The sequence below is a fragment of the Pseudophryne corroboree genome, chromosome 9 (assembly GCF_028390025.1).
Source record: "Pseudophryne corroboree isolate aPseCor3 chromosome 9, aPseCor3.hap2, whole genome shotgun sequence".
In the NCBI taxonomy this organism is placed as follows: Eukaryota; Metazoa; Chordata; class Amphibia; order Anura; family Myobatrachidae; genus Pseudophryne; species Pseudophryne corroboree.
The window spans coordinates 343,776,809-343,799,266 of record NC_086452.1 but is presented as its reverse complement, the minus strand read 5'-3'; the positions used below and the strand labels follow the sequence as shown (position 1 = coordinate 343,799,266).

At 48.8% G+C, this 22,458-nt stretch overlaps 1 protein-coding gene across 1 annotated transcript in view; it reads right to left on the bottom strand.

Moving 5' to 3' along the window:
* NT5DC2 (5'-nucleotidase domain containing 2) overlaps positions 1-21,128 on the bottom strand; it is a 180,479-nt gene extending 159,351 nt beyond the window's left edge. Inside the window, exon 1 of the mRNA XM_063940631.1 lies at positions 20,899-21,128. Within this exon, the coding sequence (XP_063796701.1) occupies positions 20,899-21,112 (214 nt within the window). The 5' untranslated portion in view covers positions 21,113-21,128. The remainder of the gene's footprint in view (positions 1-20,898) is intronic.
* Positions 21,129-22,458: the final 1,330 nt, after the last annotated feature.

Genomic DNA, 22,458 nt, shown 5'->3' with positions numbered 1-22,458 from the left:
TGTGCAAAACTTAAATGCACCACAGGTATGGATGGATAGTATACTTGAAGACACAGAGGTAGGTAGAGCAGTGGCCTACTGTACCGTACTGCTATATATTATATACTGGTGGTCAGCAAACTGTGCAAAACTGAAATGCACCACAGGTATGGATGGATAGTATACTTGACGACACAGAGGTAGGTAGAGCAGTGGCCTTCTGTACCGTACTCCTATATATTATATACTGGTGGTCAGCAAAACTCTGCACTGTACTCCTACTATATACTACAATGCAGCACAGATATGGAGCGTTTTTTCAGGCAGAGAACGTATAATACTGGTGGTCACTGGTCAGCAAAACTCTGCACTGTACTCCTGCTATATAATACTGCTGGTCCCCAGTCCCCACAATAAAGCAGTGTGAGCACAGATATATGCAGCACACTGAGCACAGATATGGAGCGTTTTGCAGGCAGAGAACGTATAATACTGGTGGTCACTGGTCAGCAAAACTCTGCACTGTACTCCTCCTATATAATACTGCTGGTCCCCAGTCCCCACAATAAAGCAGTGTGAGCACAGATATATGCAGCACACTGAGCACAGATATGGAGCGTTTTTCAGGCAGACAACGTATACTGGTGGTCACTGGTCAGCAAAACTCTGCACTGTACTCCTCCTATATAATACTGCTGGTCCCCAGTCCCCACAATAAAGCAGTGTGAGCACAGATATATGCAGCACACTGAGCACAGATATGGAGCGTTTTTCAGGCAGACAACGTATACTGGTGGTCACTGGTCAGCAAAACTCTGCACTGTACTCCTCCTATATAATACTGCTGGTCCCCAGTCCCCACAATAAAGCAGTGTGAGCACAGATATATGCAGCACACTGAGCACAGATATGGAGCGTTTTTCAGGCAGACAACGTATAATACTGGTGGTCACTGGTCAGCAAAACTCTGCACTGTACTCCTCCTATAATACTGCTGGTCCCCAGAATAAAGATATGCAGCCCCCTGAAACAAAGTGAGAGGACGCCAGCCACGTCCTCTCACTATCATTTCCAATGCACGAGTGAAAAATGGCGGCGACGCGCGGCTCCTTATATAGAATCCGAATCTCGCGAGAATCCGACAGCGGGATGATGACGTTCGGGCGCGCTCGGGTTAACCGAGCCATACGGGAGAATCCGAGTATGCCTCGGACCCATGTAAAATGGGTGAAGTTCGGGGGAATTCGGATTCCGAGGAACCGAACACGCTCATCTCTATTGTGTATGCACCTTTACTGTGCATATAAATGCCTTATTTTTAGCTTGATGGCCTTTATTTTCCTCTTATAACGGGTGCAGTTGATTAGTGAGCACCCCTACTAGGGTGGCCAATCCCAGGAAATGTTTTCAATCCCGGGATTGGTTTCTTTTCAATGTGTGTTGTCCCCCCACCCCTCCCCGCTCTGCCCAGCCCACGTATTCCACATGACTCACCCTAATCTGGACGGGCAGGAGGGTGAGTCACTTGCTGAGAGGAGGTGAGGTACGGGGCAGTGCAGGAGATCCGGCCGCCGGGCTGTGGGTGGCTGGCTGCGCAGCGTGACCTCTGACTTCACATCATGATCCGCAGTGCACACACCCGGGAGCAGAGGAAACTGAGCAGCGGGAGCCGGACAGCGTCTGAGCCTCCTGAGGAGGCTCAATGCTGCCCGGCATTAAAAAACAAGGAGGCTGGCTAATTCTGGAATCCCGCTGATCCTGATCCCGGGATTGGCCACCATAACCCCTACAGAGATTGGACTGTCAAGTATAATAACTGACAATCCAACTACAATAATCATCTGTCACAGATACATATTGGACATTATATTAAGATTAACCAGGGCAGAATCATTAGACTTCCTAATATTGAAGCCTTAAAATTTGTTTTAAGGCAAATCCCAAGTCGGTTTTGCATTAAAAGAAATTTCTACGTGAAATCTAGTGGCTACATTGCAGAAATCTCACCGCTACCCGCATCTCGCAGGCTTTTACATTTGGGCATCTATCTCTGTTGTCTGATGGCTTAGGATAACAAGAGATCCTCTCCTGTTTGAAAGAGTTTAAACTAAGCTCCAGCATCACAGAACAGTCTAAAGTCGATGTCGCTTATTTTCACCTTTCCTGAGTGACGTTGCTCACTTTCTTGGCAACTGTGTATGCCGCCGCTGCCCAGCGGTGCGCGGTCCTGTGGGTCATTAGCAACTCTCGCTGTCAGACATGCAGGCACTGTCGTCCAAGAGCTGCCTGCACGGCCCGGCTGCTGCGTGACGTCACTGAGTGATAGGAACGTTGTATCGCTCAGTGTGTATGCCTGACCACCTCGGACCGGGAGGGGAAACACTAGGCGACGTCGCTCATAGAGCACGTCGCCTTGTGTGTACCCACCTTTACTCCAAGACCTTATATCACATCATCCAAATCCTAAATCTGAGCCCTTACACCAGACTTAAACTGGGTACACACCAGACATCAGTGCGACCCAGCGACACGATGTAACAATACATCGCACCGCCATGCACACTACACTCAGTATGATGGCACGATGTATCGCACCACCACGTCGCTATGGAATCATCCCATTGGACGCTTAAGCATATGCACTGTATGAACATAACTGTATTACTTGAAGTAGACAATCAAGTTTTTCTTAAACAAGTGGCTACGAAAACACATATTAAGGATGTAGCTGTGAATAGCTCATCTACTTTAATAGCTGATATTATGAAACATCAAAGATAAATATCCCGTATTTTCAGACGGCCCATACTAGGAGAAAATCAAATCTAGAACAACGGAAATGTCCTATCAGGATCAATTAAGAGAAACATTTTGAATATATGAAATCCAGAGCTGAGGCTAGAAACAGAACAGAGCTTTAAATTGTATAGTAAAGTGCAATAGATTATGCTGGAGCTATATAAATAACTCAATAAATAAAGAAAAAAAGACAAAGAATATAATAATAATTATTGGTTAATCTAAACAATTATAGGGATTCTGGATTATGGAAAAGCATTGCAGTATATTAAGAGCAAACCCATGATTGGTAATCTTTTAAAATATGTGTAATATCTGTCATTCTCGGAACAAGAATTAAAATCTTTTTAGTGACTAAGGGACTTATTCATCACTGGGGACCGAGTTGCGATGGTGGATACGTAATTATCGGAGCAATTCAGTATTGCTCCGAAGCTGCTCTGAATAGCAACTGTCCCTGCAATCAGTAACACTGCTTCAGAAGCAGAAGTGATACTTATACCCAAATCACCAAATATACAAAAAACCCGGATCCAACCCAGGATTTGGAACAGAGTTCCAATCCGGGTCGGACCCGGGATTTAGCCCGTTTACACTGCGGTGCTGACCTGGGGATAACTGTACACAGGTGCAGTGTCTTTAAGGCCGGCGCTTGGAGATGATATAATCTCCAAGCGCTGGGAAATCCGTAAAACCCCAGGGCACCTACGTCACAATGGGGGCAAAACCAGCACTCTGTAAGCTGCTGTTGGGTTGCCCCCAGCCTCCGTCTGTGCAGTGAATGGACACCGCAAACATGAGCGTGGCATCCAATCACCCTCACTCAGGCACCGCTGCTGTCTGCATAGACTGTGTGCGCTGTGTCCCCCAACCGCCCACAGGACACTGCGGTAGGGAGGTATGGGCTTTCCCATTGCTGTAAACGGGTCACGGGTCGGTTTACCCGGGTTAACCGTTTATACTGCCCCTGAAAACGGGTTCCACCCGTGTTCAACCCTGGCCGAAACCCGGGTAGGATTGCCAGGTAAATTTACAACAACGGCTGACCAGGGTTGACCTAGCAATAACCCGGGTTTTCAGTTTGGTGTAAAGGGGGTATTACTGATGCCGGGTCTGCCCTGTGAGCATGTGCATCAGTAATATCCCTTTTACAGTCTCATTATAAGAGCCCTATTCATTATCACTAATGGGCTCTTATAATGAGACTTTTCAAAATAATATACCTTATGCATACCTCCCAACATGACCCACTCCAGGAGGGACACAATGCTCTGCTTCTGGACTTTTCTCTCAATGGATTATTGCCGGCACCTGTTTTGAACAGGTTAACGGATGAGAAAGGTGTTTCATCACAGGTGATGGCAATCATAAATTAAGAGGTAAGTCCAGGAGCAGAACATTCTGTCCCTCCTGGAGAGGGTCATGTTGGGAGGTATGCCTTATGTCCTTATGTACTGCTCAACAGTATAGCTGAGATTTAAAATATGCAGATAAAACTAAAATACAGCAAAGAGCAAAACACAGTAACACATTATACATATATAAAATTACTTGCATAATCCAAATATTCAAAGTATTTCTTGGAAATGTTATCATTCTAACTCAAAACATCTGAAATCTAAAGGTATTGATTTTGTCAACTTCCAAGATGGGGATAGGTCACAGGTGTTTTCATGTGTGGGAGTATATTTAGTGAATTAAGGCCTAAATATTTCAATGGGGATTTAAAGAATACTGATATAGGGCCTAATTCAGAAAGGATTGCAAATTCTGCTAATTAGAAGAATTTGCAATCCCTTTCCTAGCATGCTGGGGGCCGCCCATTGCAGGGCAAGGCCACCCATCATGCTGACCGCCGTCTCCCCCATGATAAAGCAGAAATTGCGATCGCCTCGCAATTTCTGCTTCATTGTAGAAATTAGTGAAGCCTCCTGACGGCTTCTCGATCGGGGTGGCTGCGTGTGACGTCACGCATGCCGCCATGTTCACGCCCCCGACACTCCCCTGTTTGGCCGCCTCCACCCCCTGTTCACGTCGCAATGCTCTGTCTCCTCCTTGGAAATGGAGTGTGGCCCGCCCTCCCCCCTCCCAGCAGCCGACTCTGCCTGATTGACAGGCTCAGGCGATCGCATTTTCTGCCCTCCACCCCCCACATGCACCCGCATCTTTTTCTCAGACCTTGTGGTTGGATCGCTTACTGCGATCCAACCTGAATTAGGACTACAGTCCAAAAACTATACTGCGTATATAAATATATTTTATTGTATTCTGGCAGAATTGATTCCAATATAAAAATATATAAATAAGTATATTTAGCAACTACACTAAATGCCTATATATTAAAATATATACAGATGTGTCCATGATGCGAATCTGCCGTGATTGGGAATGCCGCGAATAGCAGGTAAGTTGTGCCTGGACACATCTGTAGGATTAATTAATAATTTATTAATCAGAAGTCAGGTTTTATGGTTTAACTAAGGCTGAAACACTAAATTACTTTAACTTTGATGACTCATTATCTATTTTTGAAAGAAATCATGAGTTGTCTTTGACGAAAGCCCATACTATACAGTTGCAAATACAGACGTATATAGACACAATATATTCAGCATCTAGAGAATCTTCAAAGAACATTTTGTTTTTATCTCAGACGGCTAGATGCATCACCACTTGGAAAGTGATAAAATGGAGAGTGATAGAAGTACCAGCCAATCAGGTCCTAACTACCATGTTACAGGCTGTGTTTGAAAAATGGCAGTTAGGAGCTGATTGGCTGGTACTTTTTACTTAAATGTAGGTGAAAAACGAGATTTATGGTAAGAATTTACCTTTGTTAAATCTCTTTCTGCGAGGTACACTGAGCTCCACAAGGATTAACATCGGGGTGTAGAGTAGGATCTTGATCCGAGGCACCAACAGACTCAAAGCTTTTGACTGTTCCCAAGATGCACAGCCCGACCTCCTCTATAACCCCGCCTCCGTGCACAGGAGATCAGTTTACGTTAACCAGCCCAATGCAGTAGCAGGTACCAGAGATGACAATCGCTCGTAGCCAATTACACTACACACTCACCACAGGAGAGGGTGTCAGCGGCTATGCCATACCAACCCAAAGAAGGTAAGTGCGTCAGGGTGGGCGCCTTGTGGAGCCCAGTGTACCTCGCAGAAAGAGATTTAACAACGGTAAGTTCTTACCATAAATTTCGTTTTCTGCTGCGGGGTACACTGGGCTCCACAAGGATTAACATCGGGGATGTCCTAAACCAGTTCCTTATGGTAGGGGACGCACTGTAGCGGGCACAAGAACCCGGCGTCCAAAGGAAGCATCCTGGGAGGCGGAAGTATCGAAGGCATAGAACCTAATGAACGTGTTCCGTGAGGACCACATAGCCGCCTTGCACAATTGTTCAAGGGTCGCACCACGGTGGGCCGTCCAAGAAGGTCCAACCGACCGAGTAGAATGGGCTTTGATGGTAGCAGGAACCGGACGACCAGCCTGTACATAAGCATGTGCAATCACTATTCTAATCCATCTGGCCAGAGTCTGCTTGGAAGCAGGCCAGCCACGTTTGTGAAAACCAAACAACACGAAAAGAGAATCAGATTTCCTAATGGAGGATGTTCTCTTCACATAGATACGGAGAGTCCGTACTACATCCAAAGACCACTCTTTGGTAGACAACTCAGGAGAATTAAAGGCCGAGACCACAATCTCCTGGTTAAGGTGGAAGAAAGACACCACCTTGGGTAAATAACCTGGCCGCATTCTAAGAACCGCCCGGTCACGGTGAAAAATCAAATAGGGAGACTTACAGGATAAGGCACCCAAGTCTGAGACCCTTCTAGCCGAGGCAATAGCCAGCAAGAATAACACCTTAAGGGAAAGCCACTTAAGGTCAGCAGAGGTAAGAGGCTCAAACGGAGACTCTTGTAAGGCCTCCAAAAACACAGACAGATCCCAAGGGGCCACAGGTGGCACATAAGGAGGCTGAATCTGCAACACACCCTGAGTGAATGTATGGACATCAGGCAGGGTAACAATCTTTCTCTGAAACCAAACCGACAAGGCAGAGATGTGAACCTTGAGGGAGGCCAGATGCAGGCCTAAGTCCAGGCTTTGTTGTAGAAAGGCCAATAGCTTGGCTGTACTAAACTTGAAAACGTCATGATTGTGAGACGCACAGCAAGTAAAGTAAGCATTCCAGACCCTATGGTAGATCCGAACAGAAGCAGGCTTACGGGCCTTCAACATAGTTTGAACGACCGCCTCAGAAAAACCCTTGGCCCTCAGGACGGAAGCTTCAAGAGCCATGCCGTCAAAGCCAGACGGGCCAAATCCTCGTAAACACAAGGGCCCTGAACGAGGTCTGGTCGTTGTGGAAGTAGAAAAGGACGATCCAACGAGAGGCCCTATAGATCGGAGAACCATTGCCGCCTGGGCCACGCTGGAGCGACCAGAATTAGGTTTCCTCCTTCTTGCTTGAACTTCCGAATTACTCTGGGCAGGAGTGACACCAGAGGGAACACATACGGCAGCCGAAAGTTCCATGGAATCGCCAGAGCGTCCACAAATGCCGCTTGAGGATCCCTTGCCCTTGCTCCGAAGACCGGAACTTTGTGATTGTGTTGAGACGCCATCAGATCCACATCTGGAAGGCCCCACATGTCCACGAGAAGTTGAAACACCTCCGGCTGGTGGCTCCACTCTCCGGCATGTACGTCCTGACGACTGAGATAGTCCGCTTCCCAGTTCAGAACGCCCGAATGAACACTGCTGATATGGCCGGAAGATGGCACTCTGCCCATTAAAGAATCCGTGATACGTCCCTCATTGCAATGCGGCTTCGAGTGCCGCCTTGATGATTGATGTACGCCACCGTGGTGGCGTTGTCCGACTGTACTTGAACAGGTCTGTTCTGTATCAGATGCTGGGCCATTGTCAACGCATTAAACACTGCCCGCAATTTCAGAATGTTTATCGGGAGCAGTGACTCCCCCTTGGTCCACCGACCCTGGAGAGAGTGTTGTTCCAACACCGCGCCCCAACCTCTCAGACTGGCATCCGTCGTCAGCAGGACCCAGCTGGATATCCAGAAGGGACGGCCCCTGCTCAATCGTTGGTCCTGAAGCCACCAGACCAGTGACAGGCAGACCTCCGGAGACAAGGAGATCATGTGAGATCTGATCCGGTGAGGCAGGCTGTCCCACTTGGACCGAATCAATTTCTGCAGAGGGCGAGAATGGAATTGAGCATACTCCACTATGTCGAAAGCCAACACCATGAGACCTAAGGTGCGCGCACCAAAAATATGGGTGTGGCCAATTAAAATGGGACGTGATACACAGACATATGCCCCCAATAGTGCAGTGCCAATCCACAAATGCCCCCACAGTGCCAGGTATACAAATGCCCCCACAGTGCCAGGTATACAAATGCCCCACAGTGCTAGGTATACAAATGCCCCCACAGTGCCAGATCCACAAATGCCCCCACAGTGCCAGATCCACAAATGCCCCCACAGTGCCAGGTATACAAATGCCCCCACAGTGCCAGGTATACAAATGCCCCCACAGTGCCAGGTATACAAATGCCCCCACAGTGCCAGATCCACAAATGCCCCCACAGTGCCAGATCCACAAATGCCCCCACAGAGCCAGATCCACAAATGCCCCACAGTGCCAGGTATACAAATGCCCCCACAGTGCCAGGTATACAAATGCCCCCACAGTGCCAGATATACAAATTCCCCCACAGTGCCAGGTAAACAAATGCCCCCACACTGCCAGGTATACAAATGCCCCCACAGTGCCAGGTAAACAATTGCCCCCACACTGCCAATTGCCCCCTTACTGCTGTTGCTGCTGCTGCTGCTCCTCCGGCTGGGATGTGACTGTCAGCAGCTGAGAGCGTGCCAGCGCGGCTATGTCTGGCGGCATGTAGCGGACTTCAAACCCTTAGGAAAGTGAATTGGTGTTCCACCTCCTAGACTGGGAAGCACAGGCAGTGCGCGCCGAAGGCGCGCTGCAAAATTTTAGAGGCGTGGCTTCATGGGGAAGGGGCGTGACCACATAATAGTGCCAATTCACATTACACCACACAGTAGTGCCGCTTATACACATTGCACCAGGTAGAACCTCCTATGCACACTGCGCCAGGTATAGCACTTTATACATATTGCGCCAGAGAGCACGTTATACACTTTGCTCCAGGTACAACACGTTATACACTTTGCTCCAGGTACAGCACTTATACAAATTGCACCAGGTAGAGCACATTTTAAACATTGCACCAGGTAGAACAATTACACACATTGCACCAGGTAGAGCACGTTATACACATTGCGCCAGGTAGAGCACGTTACACACATTGCGCCAGGTAGAGCACGTTACACACATTGCGCCAGGTAGAGCACGTTACACACATTGCGCCAGGTAGAGCACGTTACACACAATGCGCCAGGTAGAGCACGTTACACACAATGCGCCAGGTAGAGCACGTTACACACGATGCGCCAGGTAACGCACGTTACACACGTTGTAGCCACCATCTCGGACTCCCAGTTGTCGTCCCCAGACATAGTGATTGCGGGTGTCAGTGGAGGGGGTGTCTACAGTGATCGCGGGTGTCAGTGGGGGAGGGTGGTGTCCACAGTGATTGCGCGGGAAGGGGGTGTCCATAGTCATCACAGGTGTCAGTGGAGGGGGGTGATCGTGGGTGTCAGCGAGGGAAGGGGGTGCCCACAGTCATCTCAGGTGTCAGTGGAGGGGGTGATCTTGGGTGTCAGCGAGGGAAGGGGGTGCCCACAGTCATCTCAGGTGTCAGTGGAGGGGGTGATCTTGGGTGTCAGCGAGGGAAGGGGGTGCCCACAGTCATCTCAGGTGTCAGTGGAGGGGGTGATCTTGGGTGTCAGCGAGGGAAGGGGGTGCCCACAGTCATCTCAGGTGTCAGTGGAGGGGGTGATCTTGGGTGTCAACGAGGGAAGGGGGTGCCCACAGTCATCTCAGGTGTCAGTGGAGGGGGTGATCTTGGGTGTCAGCGAGGGAAGGGGGTGCCCACAGTCATCACAGGTGTCAGTGGGGGTGTCGAGGGGAGGAGTGATGACTGACATGTAGTGCAGCAGCTGTGGTCCTCTTCCTGCTCTGGTGCTGCAGCGATGGCCACTGAGCCCAGTGTGGCAGATGTAGGAGTCCGCTCTAAACCCCCACCACGCACATATAAAGCAGCCAGCTCTCCTCTCTCCCCACACAACACACAAACAGTCACCGGCACTCACTCCCCCCCCCTTCCCCGCAGCACATACATGGGCACCAGCTCTGACATCCCCTGCTGGAAGAGCACATATAGTCTCCGGCGCTCCTCCCCCTCCCTCCCTCCCCCCCCGTACATTATCACCAGCGCTCCCCCGCAGTACATACAATCAATAGTGCCCGTTCACCCCGCAGCACAGTAAGTCACCAGCGCTCCCCCCGCCGCAGCACAATCAATCACCAGCGCTCCCCCCGCCGCACATGCACATACCTGCCAGCCTCACTGGGAGTCTTGCATAATGTTCCAGGGAGCCGCGCGATCATGGCGGGACCCTGTGAAGGAAGTCACTGCAGTGCACATTAACAGGAGAGGAGCGGTAAGGCTCCACCTCCTATTTAAATCCAGGAAACAGCAATCACTCTGATTTGCTGCTGCGGAGCGCGTCCCCGGGGACCCTCCCATTTTTGAAAACTGAGTCATCGGACTATAAAAGTGGGTAAAATACGCGCTATAGCGCGTTTTTGCGATCACTGCACAGTATAACTTGTGTATATACTAAACCGTTAACAGTATGAAAACAACTTAGCATCAGTCCAAAACCGATGAAAACTATAATATAACCCTTATGTAAGCAAAACTATATACAAGTCTTGCAGAAATAGTCCGCACTTGGGACGGGCGCCCAGCATCCTCTACGGACTACGAGAAAAAGATTTACCGGTAGGTTTAAAATCTTATTTTCTCTTACGTCCTAGAGGATGCTGGGGACTCCGTAAGGACCATGGGGATTATACCAAAGCTCCCAAACGGGCGGGAGAGTGCGGATGACTCTGCAGCACCGATTGAGCAAACAGGAGGTCCTCCTCAGCCAGGGTATCAAACTTATAGAACTTTGCAAAGGTGTTTGAACCCGACCAAGTAGCAGCTTGGCATAGTTGTAGTGCCGAGACCCCTCGGGCAGCCGCCCAAGACGAGCACACCTTCCTAGTGGAATGGGCCTTGACCGATTTTGGTAACAGCAATCCAGCCGTAGAATGCGCCTGCTGAATCGTGTTACAGATCCAGCGAGCAATAGTCTGCGTTGAAGCAGGGGCGCCAACCTTGTTGGATGCATATAGGACAAACAGTGCTTCTGTTTTTCTGACTCTAGCCGTTCTGGCCACGTAAATTTTCAAAGCCCTGACTACATCAAGGGACTCGGAATCCTCCAAGTCTCGCGTAGCCACAGGCACCACAATAGGTAGGTTCATATGAAAAGATGACACCACCTCAGGCAAGAATTGAGGACGGGTCCGCAATTCTGCTCTATCCATATGGAAAACCAGATATGGGCTTTAATGAGACAAAGCCGCCAATTCCGACAATCGCCTAGCCGAAGCCAAGGCTAATAACATGACCACCTTCCAAGTGAGATATTTTAACTCCACCGTTTGAAGTGGTTCAAACCAGTGCGACTTAAGGAAACTCCACACCACGTTAAGGTCCCAAGGCGCCACCGGAGGTATAAAAGGAGGCTGAATATGCAGCACTCCCTTCACAAAAGTCTGTACTTCTGGGAGAGAAGCCAATTCTTTTTTGAAAGAAAATGGATAAGGCCGAAATCTGAACCTTAATGGAGCCTAATTTTAGGCCTAAATTCATTCCAGTCTGTAGGAAGTGAAGGAAACGGCCCAGATGGAATTCTTCCGTAGGAGCATTCCTGGCCTCACACCAAGAAACATATTTTCACCATATACGGTGATAATGTTTCGCTGTCACGTCCTTCCTAGCCTTTATCAGCGTAAGAATGACCTCATCCGGAATGCCTTTTTCCGCTAGGATCCTGCGTTCAACCGCCATGCCGTCAAACGCAGCCACGGTAAGTCTTGGAACAGACAGGGCCTCTGTTGTAACAGGTCCTGTCATAGAGGAAGAGGCCACGGATCTTCTGTGAGCATTTCTAGCAGATCCGGATACCAGGTCCTTCGTGGCCAATCTGGAACAATGAGAATGGTTCTCACTCCTCTTTTTCGTATTATTCTCAACACCTTGGGTATGAGAGGAAGAGGAGGAAACACATAGACCGACTGGAACATCCACGGTGTCACTAGGGCGTCTACAGCTACCGCCTGAGGGTCTTCTGATCTGGCGCAATACCGCTGTAGCTTTTTGTTGAGGCGGGACGCCATCATGTCTATCTGGGGCAGTCCCCACTGACTTGCAATCTGTGCGAGGACTTCCTGATGAAGTCCCCACTCTCCTGGATGCAGGTCGTGTCTGCTGAGGAAGTCTGCTTCCCAGTTGTCCACTCCCGGAATGAACACTGCTGACAGTGCGCTTACATGATATTCCGTCCAATGAAGAATCCTGGTGGCTTCCGCCATTGCCACTCTGCTCCTTGTGCCGCCTTGGCGGTTTACATGAGCCACTGCGGTTATGTTGTCTGACTGGATCAGAACTGGTTGGTCGCGAAGTAAGGTCTCCGCTTGATGTAGGGCGTTGTATATGGCCCTCAGTTCCAGGATGTTGATGTGAAGACAAATCTCTTGACTTGACCAAAGACCTTGGAAGTTTCTTCCCTGTGTGACTGCTCCCCAACCTCGGAGGCTCGCGTCCGTGGTCACCAGGATCCAGTCCTGAATGCAGAACCTGCGGCCTTCTAGAAGGTGAGCACTCTGCAGCCACCACAGGAGAGATACCCTGGCTCTGGGGAACAGGGTGATCAACTTATGAATCTGTAGATGTGACCCGGACCACTTGTCCAGTAGGTCTCATTGGAAAGTCCTTGCATGGAACCTGCCGAAGGGAATGGCTTTGTATGATGCCACCATCTTTCCCAGGACTCGAGTGCAGTGATGCACTGACACCTGTTTTGGCTTCAATAGGTACCTGACCAGAGTCATGAGTTCCTGAGCTTTTTCTATCGGAAGATAACCCCTTTTCTGGTCTGTATCCAGAATCATGACCAGGAAGGTCAGACGAGTCGTAGGAACCAACTGCGACTTCGGGATATTGAGAATCCAGCCGTGTTGCTGTAACAACTTCAGTGAAAGTGTGACGCTGCTCAGCACAGCTCTCTTGATCTCGCTTTTATGAGGAGATCGTCCCAGTACGGGATAATTGTGACACCTTGCTTGCGCAGGAGCACCATCATTTCCGCCATTACCTTGGTGAAAATCCTCGGGGTCGTGGAAAGCCCAAACGGCAACGTCTGAAATTGGTAATGACAATCCTGTACCGCAAATCTCAGGTACGCCTGATGAGGTGGATAAATGGAAACATGAAGGTATGCATCCTTTATGTCCAGAGATACCATAAAATCCCCCCCCTTCCAGGCTGGCGATGACCGCTCTTAGCGATTCCATCCTGAACTTGAACCTTTTCAAGTATAGGTTCAGGGATTTTAAATTTAAAATGGGTCTGACCGAACCGTCCGGTTTCGGGACTACAAACAGGGTTGAGTAATATCCCCTCCCTTGTTGAAGCAGGGGAACCTTGACCACCACCTGTTGAAGATACAATTTGTGAATTGCATTTAACACTATCACCCCTTCCGGGGGAGAAGCTGGTAGGGCCGATTTGAAAAACCGGCGAGGAGGCACCTCTTCGAATTCCAGCTTGTAACCCTGAGAAACCATTTCTATTGCCCAGGGATCCACCTGTGAGTGAACCCAGATGTGGCTGAAAACTCGAAGACGTGCCCCCACTGGGGCTGACTCCTTTAGCGGAGCCCCAGCGTCATGCGGTGGATTTTGTAGAGGCCGGGGAGGACTTCTGTTCCTGGAAACTAGCTGTGTTGTGCAGCTTTTTTCCCCTGCCCTTACCTCTGGCAAGAAAAGGACGCGCCTCGTACTTTCTTGTTTCTTTGTGATCGAAAGGACTGCATTTGATAATGTGGCGCTTTCTTAGGCTGTGAGGGAATATAAGGCAAAAAATTTGATTTACCAGCTGTAGCAGTGGAGACCAGGTCAGAGAGAGACCTTCCCCAAACAATTCCTCACCCTTGTAAGGTAAAACCTCCATATGCCTCTTTGAGTCGGCATCACCTGTCCATTGCCGGGTCCATAGGACTCGTCTAGCAGAAATCGACATAGCGTTGATTCTAGAACCCAGTAGGCCAATGTCTCCATGAGCCTCTCTCATATATAAGACAGCATCGTTAATATGACCCAGGGTCAATAAAATGGTACCCTTATCCAGGGTATACTAGAATGTGTGTAAATGGACTTTAAGGTAGCCTGCTGTTTGCGATCAGCAGGATCCCTGAGGGTAGCCATATCTTGGGATGGCAGCTTTACCTTTTTGGATAAGCGTGTCCACGCTTTTTTCCCCACTTGGGGAAGATTCTCACCGTATCCTGTCCTTAGTCGGGAAAGGATACACCCTAAGAATCCTTTTGGGAATCTGCAGTTTCTTGTCTGGAGATTCCCAAGCCTTTTCAATAACTCGTTCATGAGACGGGGGAAAGGTTACCTCGGTTTCTTTACCCTATACATGTCGTGTCAGAGACAGGGGGTTTCTCTGTGATATGCAAAACATTTTTTATTACAATAAACATATATTGAATACTATTTGCCAATTCTGGCTGTAACTTTGCATCATCGTAGTCGACACTGGAGTCAGAATCCGTGTCGGCATCAGTGTCTACTATTTTGGATAGTGGGCGCTTTTGAGACCCCGGAGGTCCCTGTGACATAGGGGAAAGGCAGGGTTTGACGCCTGTACATTCCCAAGACTCCATGCAATAAATTCACATTAGCACTAAAACATTCCACATATCCAACCAGTCAGGTGTCGGTGTTGCCGACGGAGACACCACAGTCATCTACTCCACCTCCTCCCTATGAGAGCCTTCTACCTCCGACATGCCGACACACGTGTACCGACACACCACACACTCAGGGAATCCTCTTATCTGAAGACAGTTCCCCCACAAGGCCCTTTGGAGAGACAGAGAGAGAGTATGCCAGCACACACCCAGCGCTAATGACCCAGGAAAAAACACACAATATGTTTACCCAGATAGCGCTGTGATCTTTATTTTTGCGCCAAATTATGTGCCCCCCCCTTCTTTAAAACCCTCTTTCACTGTGGATAAGCAGGGGAGAGTCCGGGGAGCTTCCTCTCAGCACTCTGCTGTGGAGAAAATGGCGCTGGTGAGTGCTGAGGAAGAAGCCCCGCCCCCTCAGCGGCGGGCTTCTGTCCCGCTAAAATATATAAAAAACTGGCGGGGGCTCTTTATATATACAGTGCCTAGCTGTATATCTCTACTTTTGCCAGAAAATGAGGTTATATTGCTGCCCAGGGCGCCCCCCCTGCGCCCTGCACCCTTACAGTGACTGCCGTTTGTGTGTGCTGTGTGGGAGCAATGGCGCACAGCTTTACTGCTGTGCGTTACCTTAGTGAAAATCTGAAGTCTTCTGCCGCCTCTGAAGTCTTTTTTCTTCTCATACTCACCCAGCTTCTATCTTCCGGCTCTGTGAGGAGGACGGCGGCGCAGCTCCGGGACGAACTCCAGGGTGAGACCTGTGTTCCGACTCCCTCTGGAGCTAATGGTGTCCAGTAGCCTAAGAAACAGAGCCTTGAAACTCACAGAAGTAGGTCTGTTTCTCTCTCCTCAGTCCCTCGATGCAGGGAGTCTGTTGCCAGCAGGCTCCCTGAAAATAAAAAACCTAACAAATATACTTTCTGACAGGAAGCTCAGGAGAGCTCCCTGTAATACACCCAGTCTCCTCTGGGCACAGTATCAAACTGAGGTCTGGAGGAGGGGCATAGAGGGAGGAGCCAGTGCACACCCATACCTAAAGTCTTTCTTAAAGTGCCCATGTCTCCTGCGGAGCCCGTCTATCCCCATGGTCCTTACGGAGTCCCCAGCATCCTCTAGGACGTAAGAGAAATTATTGTTATCATGGGACTTGAGTATGTCCTTTATTAATTTTTGAGCTAAGTATTAAAATCCAACAGAAATTAAATGTGATAAGGAATAAAGAATAAACAAATTGTGAATAAAGATTTAAAAACAAAGCACATGTCAATCCCTTTGTATATTTTCTTATATTTTTACAAATGTACATAAACATGCAAGTATAAATGTACTGCACTGTATCAGTGCTAATTTATTATGAGACCAGTAATTTACGTGTCAACTGGAGTTATATGCCATATATCATAGAGGGAAAAGGCGTTAGCTTGTTATTAAGTCACAAACTTATTACATGGAATTGTTTCCTAGTAATTGCATATGGTAACAAAAGAGTCTCTACATCCGCCCTTCAGGCTATAAGTATAGTAAGTTCTTATGTAGTATAATGAGTTACTTCATAAATGAAACAATGTTGCTAATTATGTGACTATTATATTGTATCAAAAAGCGCCACGCTATATAGCCAGACTAGCAATGTTCCATACATTGTCTGGGTACAGAGAGAACTAGTCGGGTCCCCGATGAGGGGGACGATTCTTGAAGGGTATGACATAACCTCGAGTGATCACTTCCCTTACCCAGGTATCTGAAGTGGTTTTGGACCTAATTCACAGATGTACATAAAACCTGATGTTTACATCCTCAGATAGTGTCCATTCTCGATGCCCTGCTCCTTTCTATAGGAAGGAATCCTAAATTGCGAAGAGTGATCCATTTGGATCCCTCTGCTCCTGTTCAGTTCCCTCAGCGGACGTCGGGTTCTTTATACGCATGTGTGAACCCCAGTTCACGCGTGTGCTGTACACTGCTGCGTCAGTCCACTGGCTTCAGCACGCCCAGATAACGGGGCCAACACGTCCCCTTTTTGTGCAGTGCTGCCTGACGCCAACCCATTGCCACCCACAAACAGCTGCAGTATATTAATCATGCTGCTGCGCTTGGGACACTGAAAGCAACATCACAGACCTGGATCTGCACATGCGGCTTCTGTGCCGATCCAAAAACATTGGAGATATATACGTAAACATCAGGTTTTATGTACATCTGTGAACTAGGCCCATAGTTTTGCCTTTTCCACAGTTCAGTAGAGGACAACTGATGTGATCTTTGCTTTTGGACGACTTATCTTAAAGCTGCTCTGATTAGAGAACAATACATACAACTGGTTCTCTAGCTGAGCAGATTCAAAAATAAGTGCAGAACAGTAGAGGGATTTAGCTACACATAAGGCTGGGGCCACACATAGCGGCCAGCGGGTCCCACCGGGAGGGGAGTTTTGTGTGCACACAGATCCTGTTCTGCAGGCAGTGAAACACACAATTTCAATGGAGCACAGGGCCTATTTCAGACCTGATCGGTGCTGTGCGTTTTCTCACAGCAACCGATCAGTTCTGAACTGCGCATGCCAGACAGCTGACGGCCATCTCAGCCCTGCGATCGCCTCTGCCTGATTGACAGGCAGAGGCGTTTGCTGGGCAGGAGGGGGCGGGCCGGCGGTGTTTGGCCGCCGTTTTAGGGGCGCGGTCCGGGCAACGCAGGCGTGTCCGGACCACTCGACTGCGACCCTCACAGCGACGGGTAGCTCCCTGCCAGTGTGCAGGAGCTGCGCTGGTGGGGAGCTACTCCTAAAGTACAAAAGCATTGCAATGCTTTTGTGCTTGTGCGACGGGGCAGGGCCTGACATGTGGAGCGGACTAGCCCTGTGCTGGGCGTCCCCCCGAATGTCAGGGAAGCTGAACGTAGATGTGCTAAATTTAGCACATCCACGATCAGGTCTGAATTACCCCCACAGTGCGGCACAACCGCACTGTGTGAACACATACATTGAAATGTATGCGTTCACATTGAAATCCGGCCGTCCTGTCATCCGGCCCAATCGCAGCATGCTGCATTTGGATCCGGCAGCAGTGGGACTACCGCACATGTGCAGTCTCCTTGCAGCCAAGTGGGTCCTGCTGAACGGGACCCGCTTGGCCGCTATGTGTGGCCCCAGCCTAACTGTACAAGAAATGCAGCTTTACCCTTTTCAATGTGGATTAGAGATCTCACAATACAAAACCTAGGGGGTAATTCCAAGTTGATCGCAGCAGGAAATCTTTTAGCAGTTGGGCAAAACCATGCGCACTGCAGGGGAGGCAGATATAACATGTGCAGAGAGAGTTAGATTTGGGTGGGTTATTTTGTTTCTGTGCAGGGTAAATACTGGTTGCTTTATTTTTACACTGCAATTTAGACTGCAGATTGAACACACCACACCCAAATCTAACTCTCTCTGCACATGTTAAATCTGCCTCCCCTGCAGTGCACATGGTTTTGCCCAACTGCTAAAAAATTTCCTGCTGCGATCAACTTGGAATTACCCCCCTAGTTCTGTAGTGATTGTCAAGATAATCAGTTTACTGAGGGCCTTGTTGTTATTTTATTAATTATTTATTGACAGATATTTATATACCGAGTAGCACTTTACACAGAATATTTAGTCACCAAATCAGTTCCTTGCACCAAGTCTGTGTTAGTATACCTGTAAGTACAGCTGTACATTCACATTACTACTAAATAAACAATCCCACTGGTTAAGTACTGGGCACACTCTGGTGAGTACACTCCCTCTGCCATACCCCCACCACGTGTACACACATATTGCAACACCGAACACATGGATACACATATACAATCGGGATTATTTCTGTGCAAAGCTAAGTAATCTATCAGCATGTTTTTAGATTGTGGGAGGAAGCACATGCAAATAGAATGAGAACAAACAAACTACAAGCAGATAGGGCCATGGTTAGAATCAAACCCATGGCCTTACTGCTGTGAGGCAGCAAAGCTAACTAGCAGCTAGGACCATTACAGAGAATTATATCCAGCATGCAGATAAGAACATGGTAATATTCGTTGAACAATAACAATGAGCCAACTGCCTAAATGAAGGCACACAGGCCCTCATTCCGAGTTGTTCGCTCGCTAGCTACTTTTAGCAGCAATGCACATGCTAGGCCGCCACCCTCTGGGAGTGTATCTTAGCATAGCAGAATTGCTAACGAAAGATTAGCAATTCTGCTATTAAGTATTTACTTGCAGTTTCTGAGTAGCTCCAGACCTACTCCTAGATTGCGATCACCTCAGTCCGTTTAGTTCCTGGTTTGACGTCACAAACACGCCCAGCGTCCGGACAGCCACTCCTCCGTTTCTCCAGCCACTCCTGCGTTTTTACCTGGCACGCCTGCGTTTTTTAGCACACTCCCTGAAAACGGCCAGTTTCCGCCCAGAAACACCCACTCCCTGTCAATCACACTACGATCAGCAGAGCGATTGAAAAGCTTTGTTCGCCCGTGAGTAAAATAGCATAGTTTTGTGTAAAAATACTTAGCGCGTGCGCCCTGCTGTGCATACGCATGCGCAGACTTGCCGGATTTTAGCCTATTAGCAATTCTGCTAAAAATAGCAGCGAGCGAACAACTCGGAATGAGGGCCATAGGGCGGGATGCATCAATCATCGCTCAGCCGCAGCTCACTGCATGCATATCAGCGTTTACTAACGCTGTATACATGAATAAAATCAGAAAGGACAGCTCTTGCAGTAAGAGCTATCCTTTGCGATGATAGGACTCACGCGCCGTGAGGGGTGCTGGGAGGGATCCTCTCAGAGGGGCAGTGGAACTTCTATTGAGCAACGCCATCTAATGATGGCATTGCCAATCGCATCCGAGCCCCGGAATCTATCGAATTCTGGGGCTTGGTGCATACAAGTTAAGCGTCCAAACCTCAAGAAACTGCATTTTCGGAGGTTTGGCCGTATTGTTAGGCTTGCTGCATCCCACCCATAATCTTGAACACCCCACAGGCTGACGTTTGTCCACATAAATGATCGCTTCCCACACACCCCAGAATGGCGAAACACTCTGTATGATCCGGGAGCATCTAAAAACGCAGACTATAATACAGAAGAACATTTGCTCACAGAGACACCTAACCCAGGCTCCTCAGCAACCCAACAGCTGTATCAGATGCGGACTACCTATATAACACAGAGATTCTGTATTCACTAAGCACATCATTAGTGCAGGCAGGATCTCCATGCACTCCCTCCATTTCCGACCGCAAAAGCATCCCCATTGGGGCTGCTATACTATCGTGTTTACTGAACTCCTTAATGCGTACGATTTCAGAGCTTGGCCCCGGCCTATGGGCTACTCCAATACAACTCCTCCAGATCCTGACTTGTCAACTCCTTAGGGGCTGATTTAACGAGTGATATTCTTATTGTCACTAGTTATAAATGGTGCTCAATCCAATCAGCTCCTACCTGTCATTTTTCAAACACATTGGCTGGAGCACCATTCAACATTCATAACCATATAACTTATTGTTACATCTGCCCCTTGACAGGTTACTGAAGATACTCTGTAGAAATATATTATGAGGTGTCCACTGTGTAACAACCTGAGAATTAGTTATTTAAGTACATGCTGGAGGGGGAGGGTGCTGCAAGCCTGTAATACTAATAACAGAGCTGACCTGTAAAGGACATACAAAACAAGCAAGATAATGAAACTCTTTGCAAAGTAATGACCAGGTTCCTATAAACACAAGTGTGCCATTCATGTAGCCTGAGAGTGACTGGAGCAAGGGAAAGAAGAGTAGTGGGGAGGCGAGGTGAGGACGGTATCATGGAGAAGTACACAATCATTCATACATGAGCAATCCCATTAGTGCATTATTAGGCTGCACTATCACCTCCTTGTCCCAGAGTCACTTCTGCATCCCAGTGTTACATTACACTGGCTGCTGGGGTATCATGTCCCCTTCCCCAGAGACTGGCACCTGTTACTGTGCATCTGATTGCTGTCTGCCTGCACTATTTCAGTGTCTATGGAGTCTACCCCCCCCCCCCAACACCCGTTATATATTTTATGATCTTTATGTATCCCGCCGCACACACTTATATAACCCCCTCATTTACCATGCACCAGCTTCTTCATCTCGTCGTAGCGGCTCCGCAAATGGGCTTTACTGCCCCCTCTCTCTGGGGTGCTCCTTTCTCTGGAGGATCCCCGGGACTCATGGCCGGGCTGGTGTTGATGAGGGGGAGTACTGAACCGGGCACATGATAATACCCGGCGGTTGCACCCAGAAAGCCGAGATGTTGACCTGCGGGCACATAGCGCAGACATCATGCTGCTGCTGCTGCTCTGCTGCTGCACTAGTAAATCAGCGGAGGAGAGAATGCGCCACCTGCGGTGGGTTTGGATAGTGCACCTCCTGCAGTGTGCAATGTCACTGCACCAGTAGCGTCACCGTCGCAGAATGCTATGTATCACTGCTGTCATTAGTATTCTAGAGCCACAGGCTATTTCAGCGGCTTTAGGAATAAATTATATTATTAGTATTACAATATTTATATTATAACTTGTATTACATGCGATACGAAAGTGTACATTTATAATAAATGTAAAGTCTTCTGAATTGTATGATCTGGTGTAAAAGAACTCACAAGCATTACTTTAAAGAAACTTGCAGGCATCGCGGCAATTCACAAACTCAGTAAATGTGAGACGCAATTAGAAATGCCGGTTTGTGGGACTTACATCGACGTTGTGCGACTTGTCGGCCTAATTTAGCTTGTAACACAACTATGATGCGTTCTCATGCTGAAGCCCTTCTGGAGTGTGCGCACATGCAGAAGCCGCACTGCGCGTGCGCGCACAGTGAGATGCGTTGGCATCTCACATATGCGAACGCCTCTGCCTGATTTACAGGAAGAGGTGTTCACGGGGCGGTAGGGGACGTTGACTCAACATTTTTGGGGCGGCATTGCGGCAATGGGGGGGGGGGGGGCGCGGTCCAGTCACTGCAGGTGTGTCTGGACCATTTGTGGTGCGGGTCGCGGCGACTGCGTGATGAAACACGCAACTGCTGCAAGCCTAAACATGGCTGTAGCCTTCTCTCTTTGCAGCTAGGCTGCGCAGGCAGAGGGCTGGCCTTAACGTGTGTGGGCATGCGGGGCGGACTTACCCTGTGCTGGGCATCCCCCTGCAGGCTAGTGTAAAGGGTTGTAGTTGTGCGATTTTTCGCACACATAAAACCCATGCTGAATCGGGGCTCGTATCCAAAAAGTGACCAGGGAGAAGGGGTTGAAAAAGTGAGGAAATAATCCTGGACTCCAAAAGTACCAACTGAGAGAGCAAAATAGTAGAGATGAGCGGGTTCGGTTCCTCGGAATCCGAACCCGCCCGAACTTCAGCTTTTTTTACACGGATCCGAGCGACTCGGATCTTCCCGCCTTGCTCGGTTAACCCGAGCGCGCCCGAACGTCATCATGACGCTGTCGGATTCTCGCGAGGCTCGGATTCTATCGCGAGACTCGGATTCTATATAAGGAGCCGCGCGTCGCCGCCATTTTACACGTGCATTGAGATTGATAGTGAGAGGACGTGGCTGGCGTCCTCTCTGTTTAGAGAAGAAATAGATAGGAGAGTGAGAGTGAGACAGTGACACTTCATTTACTGGAGCTTAGGAGGAG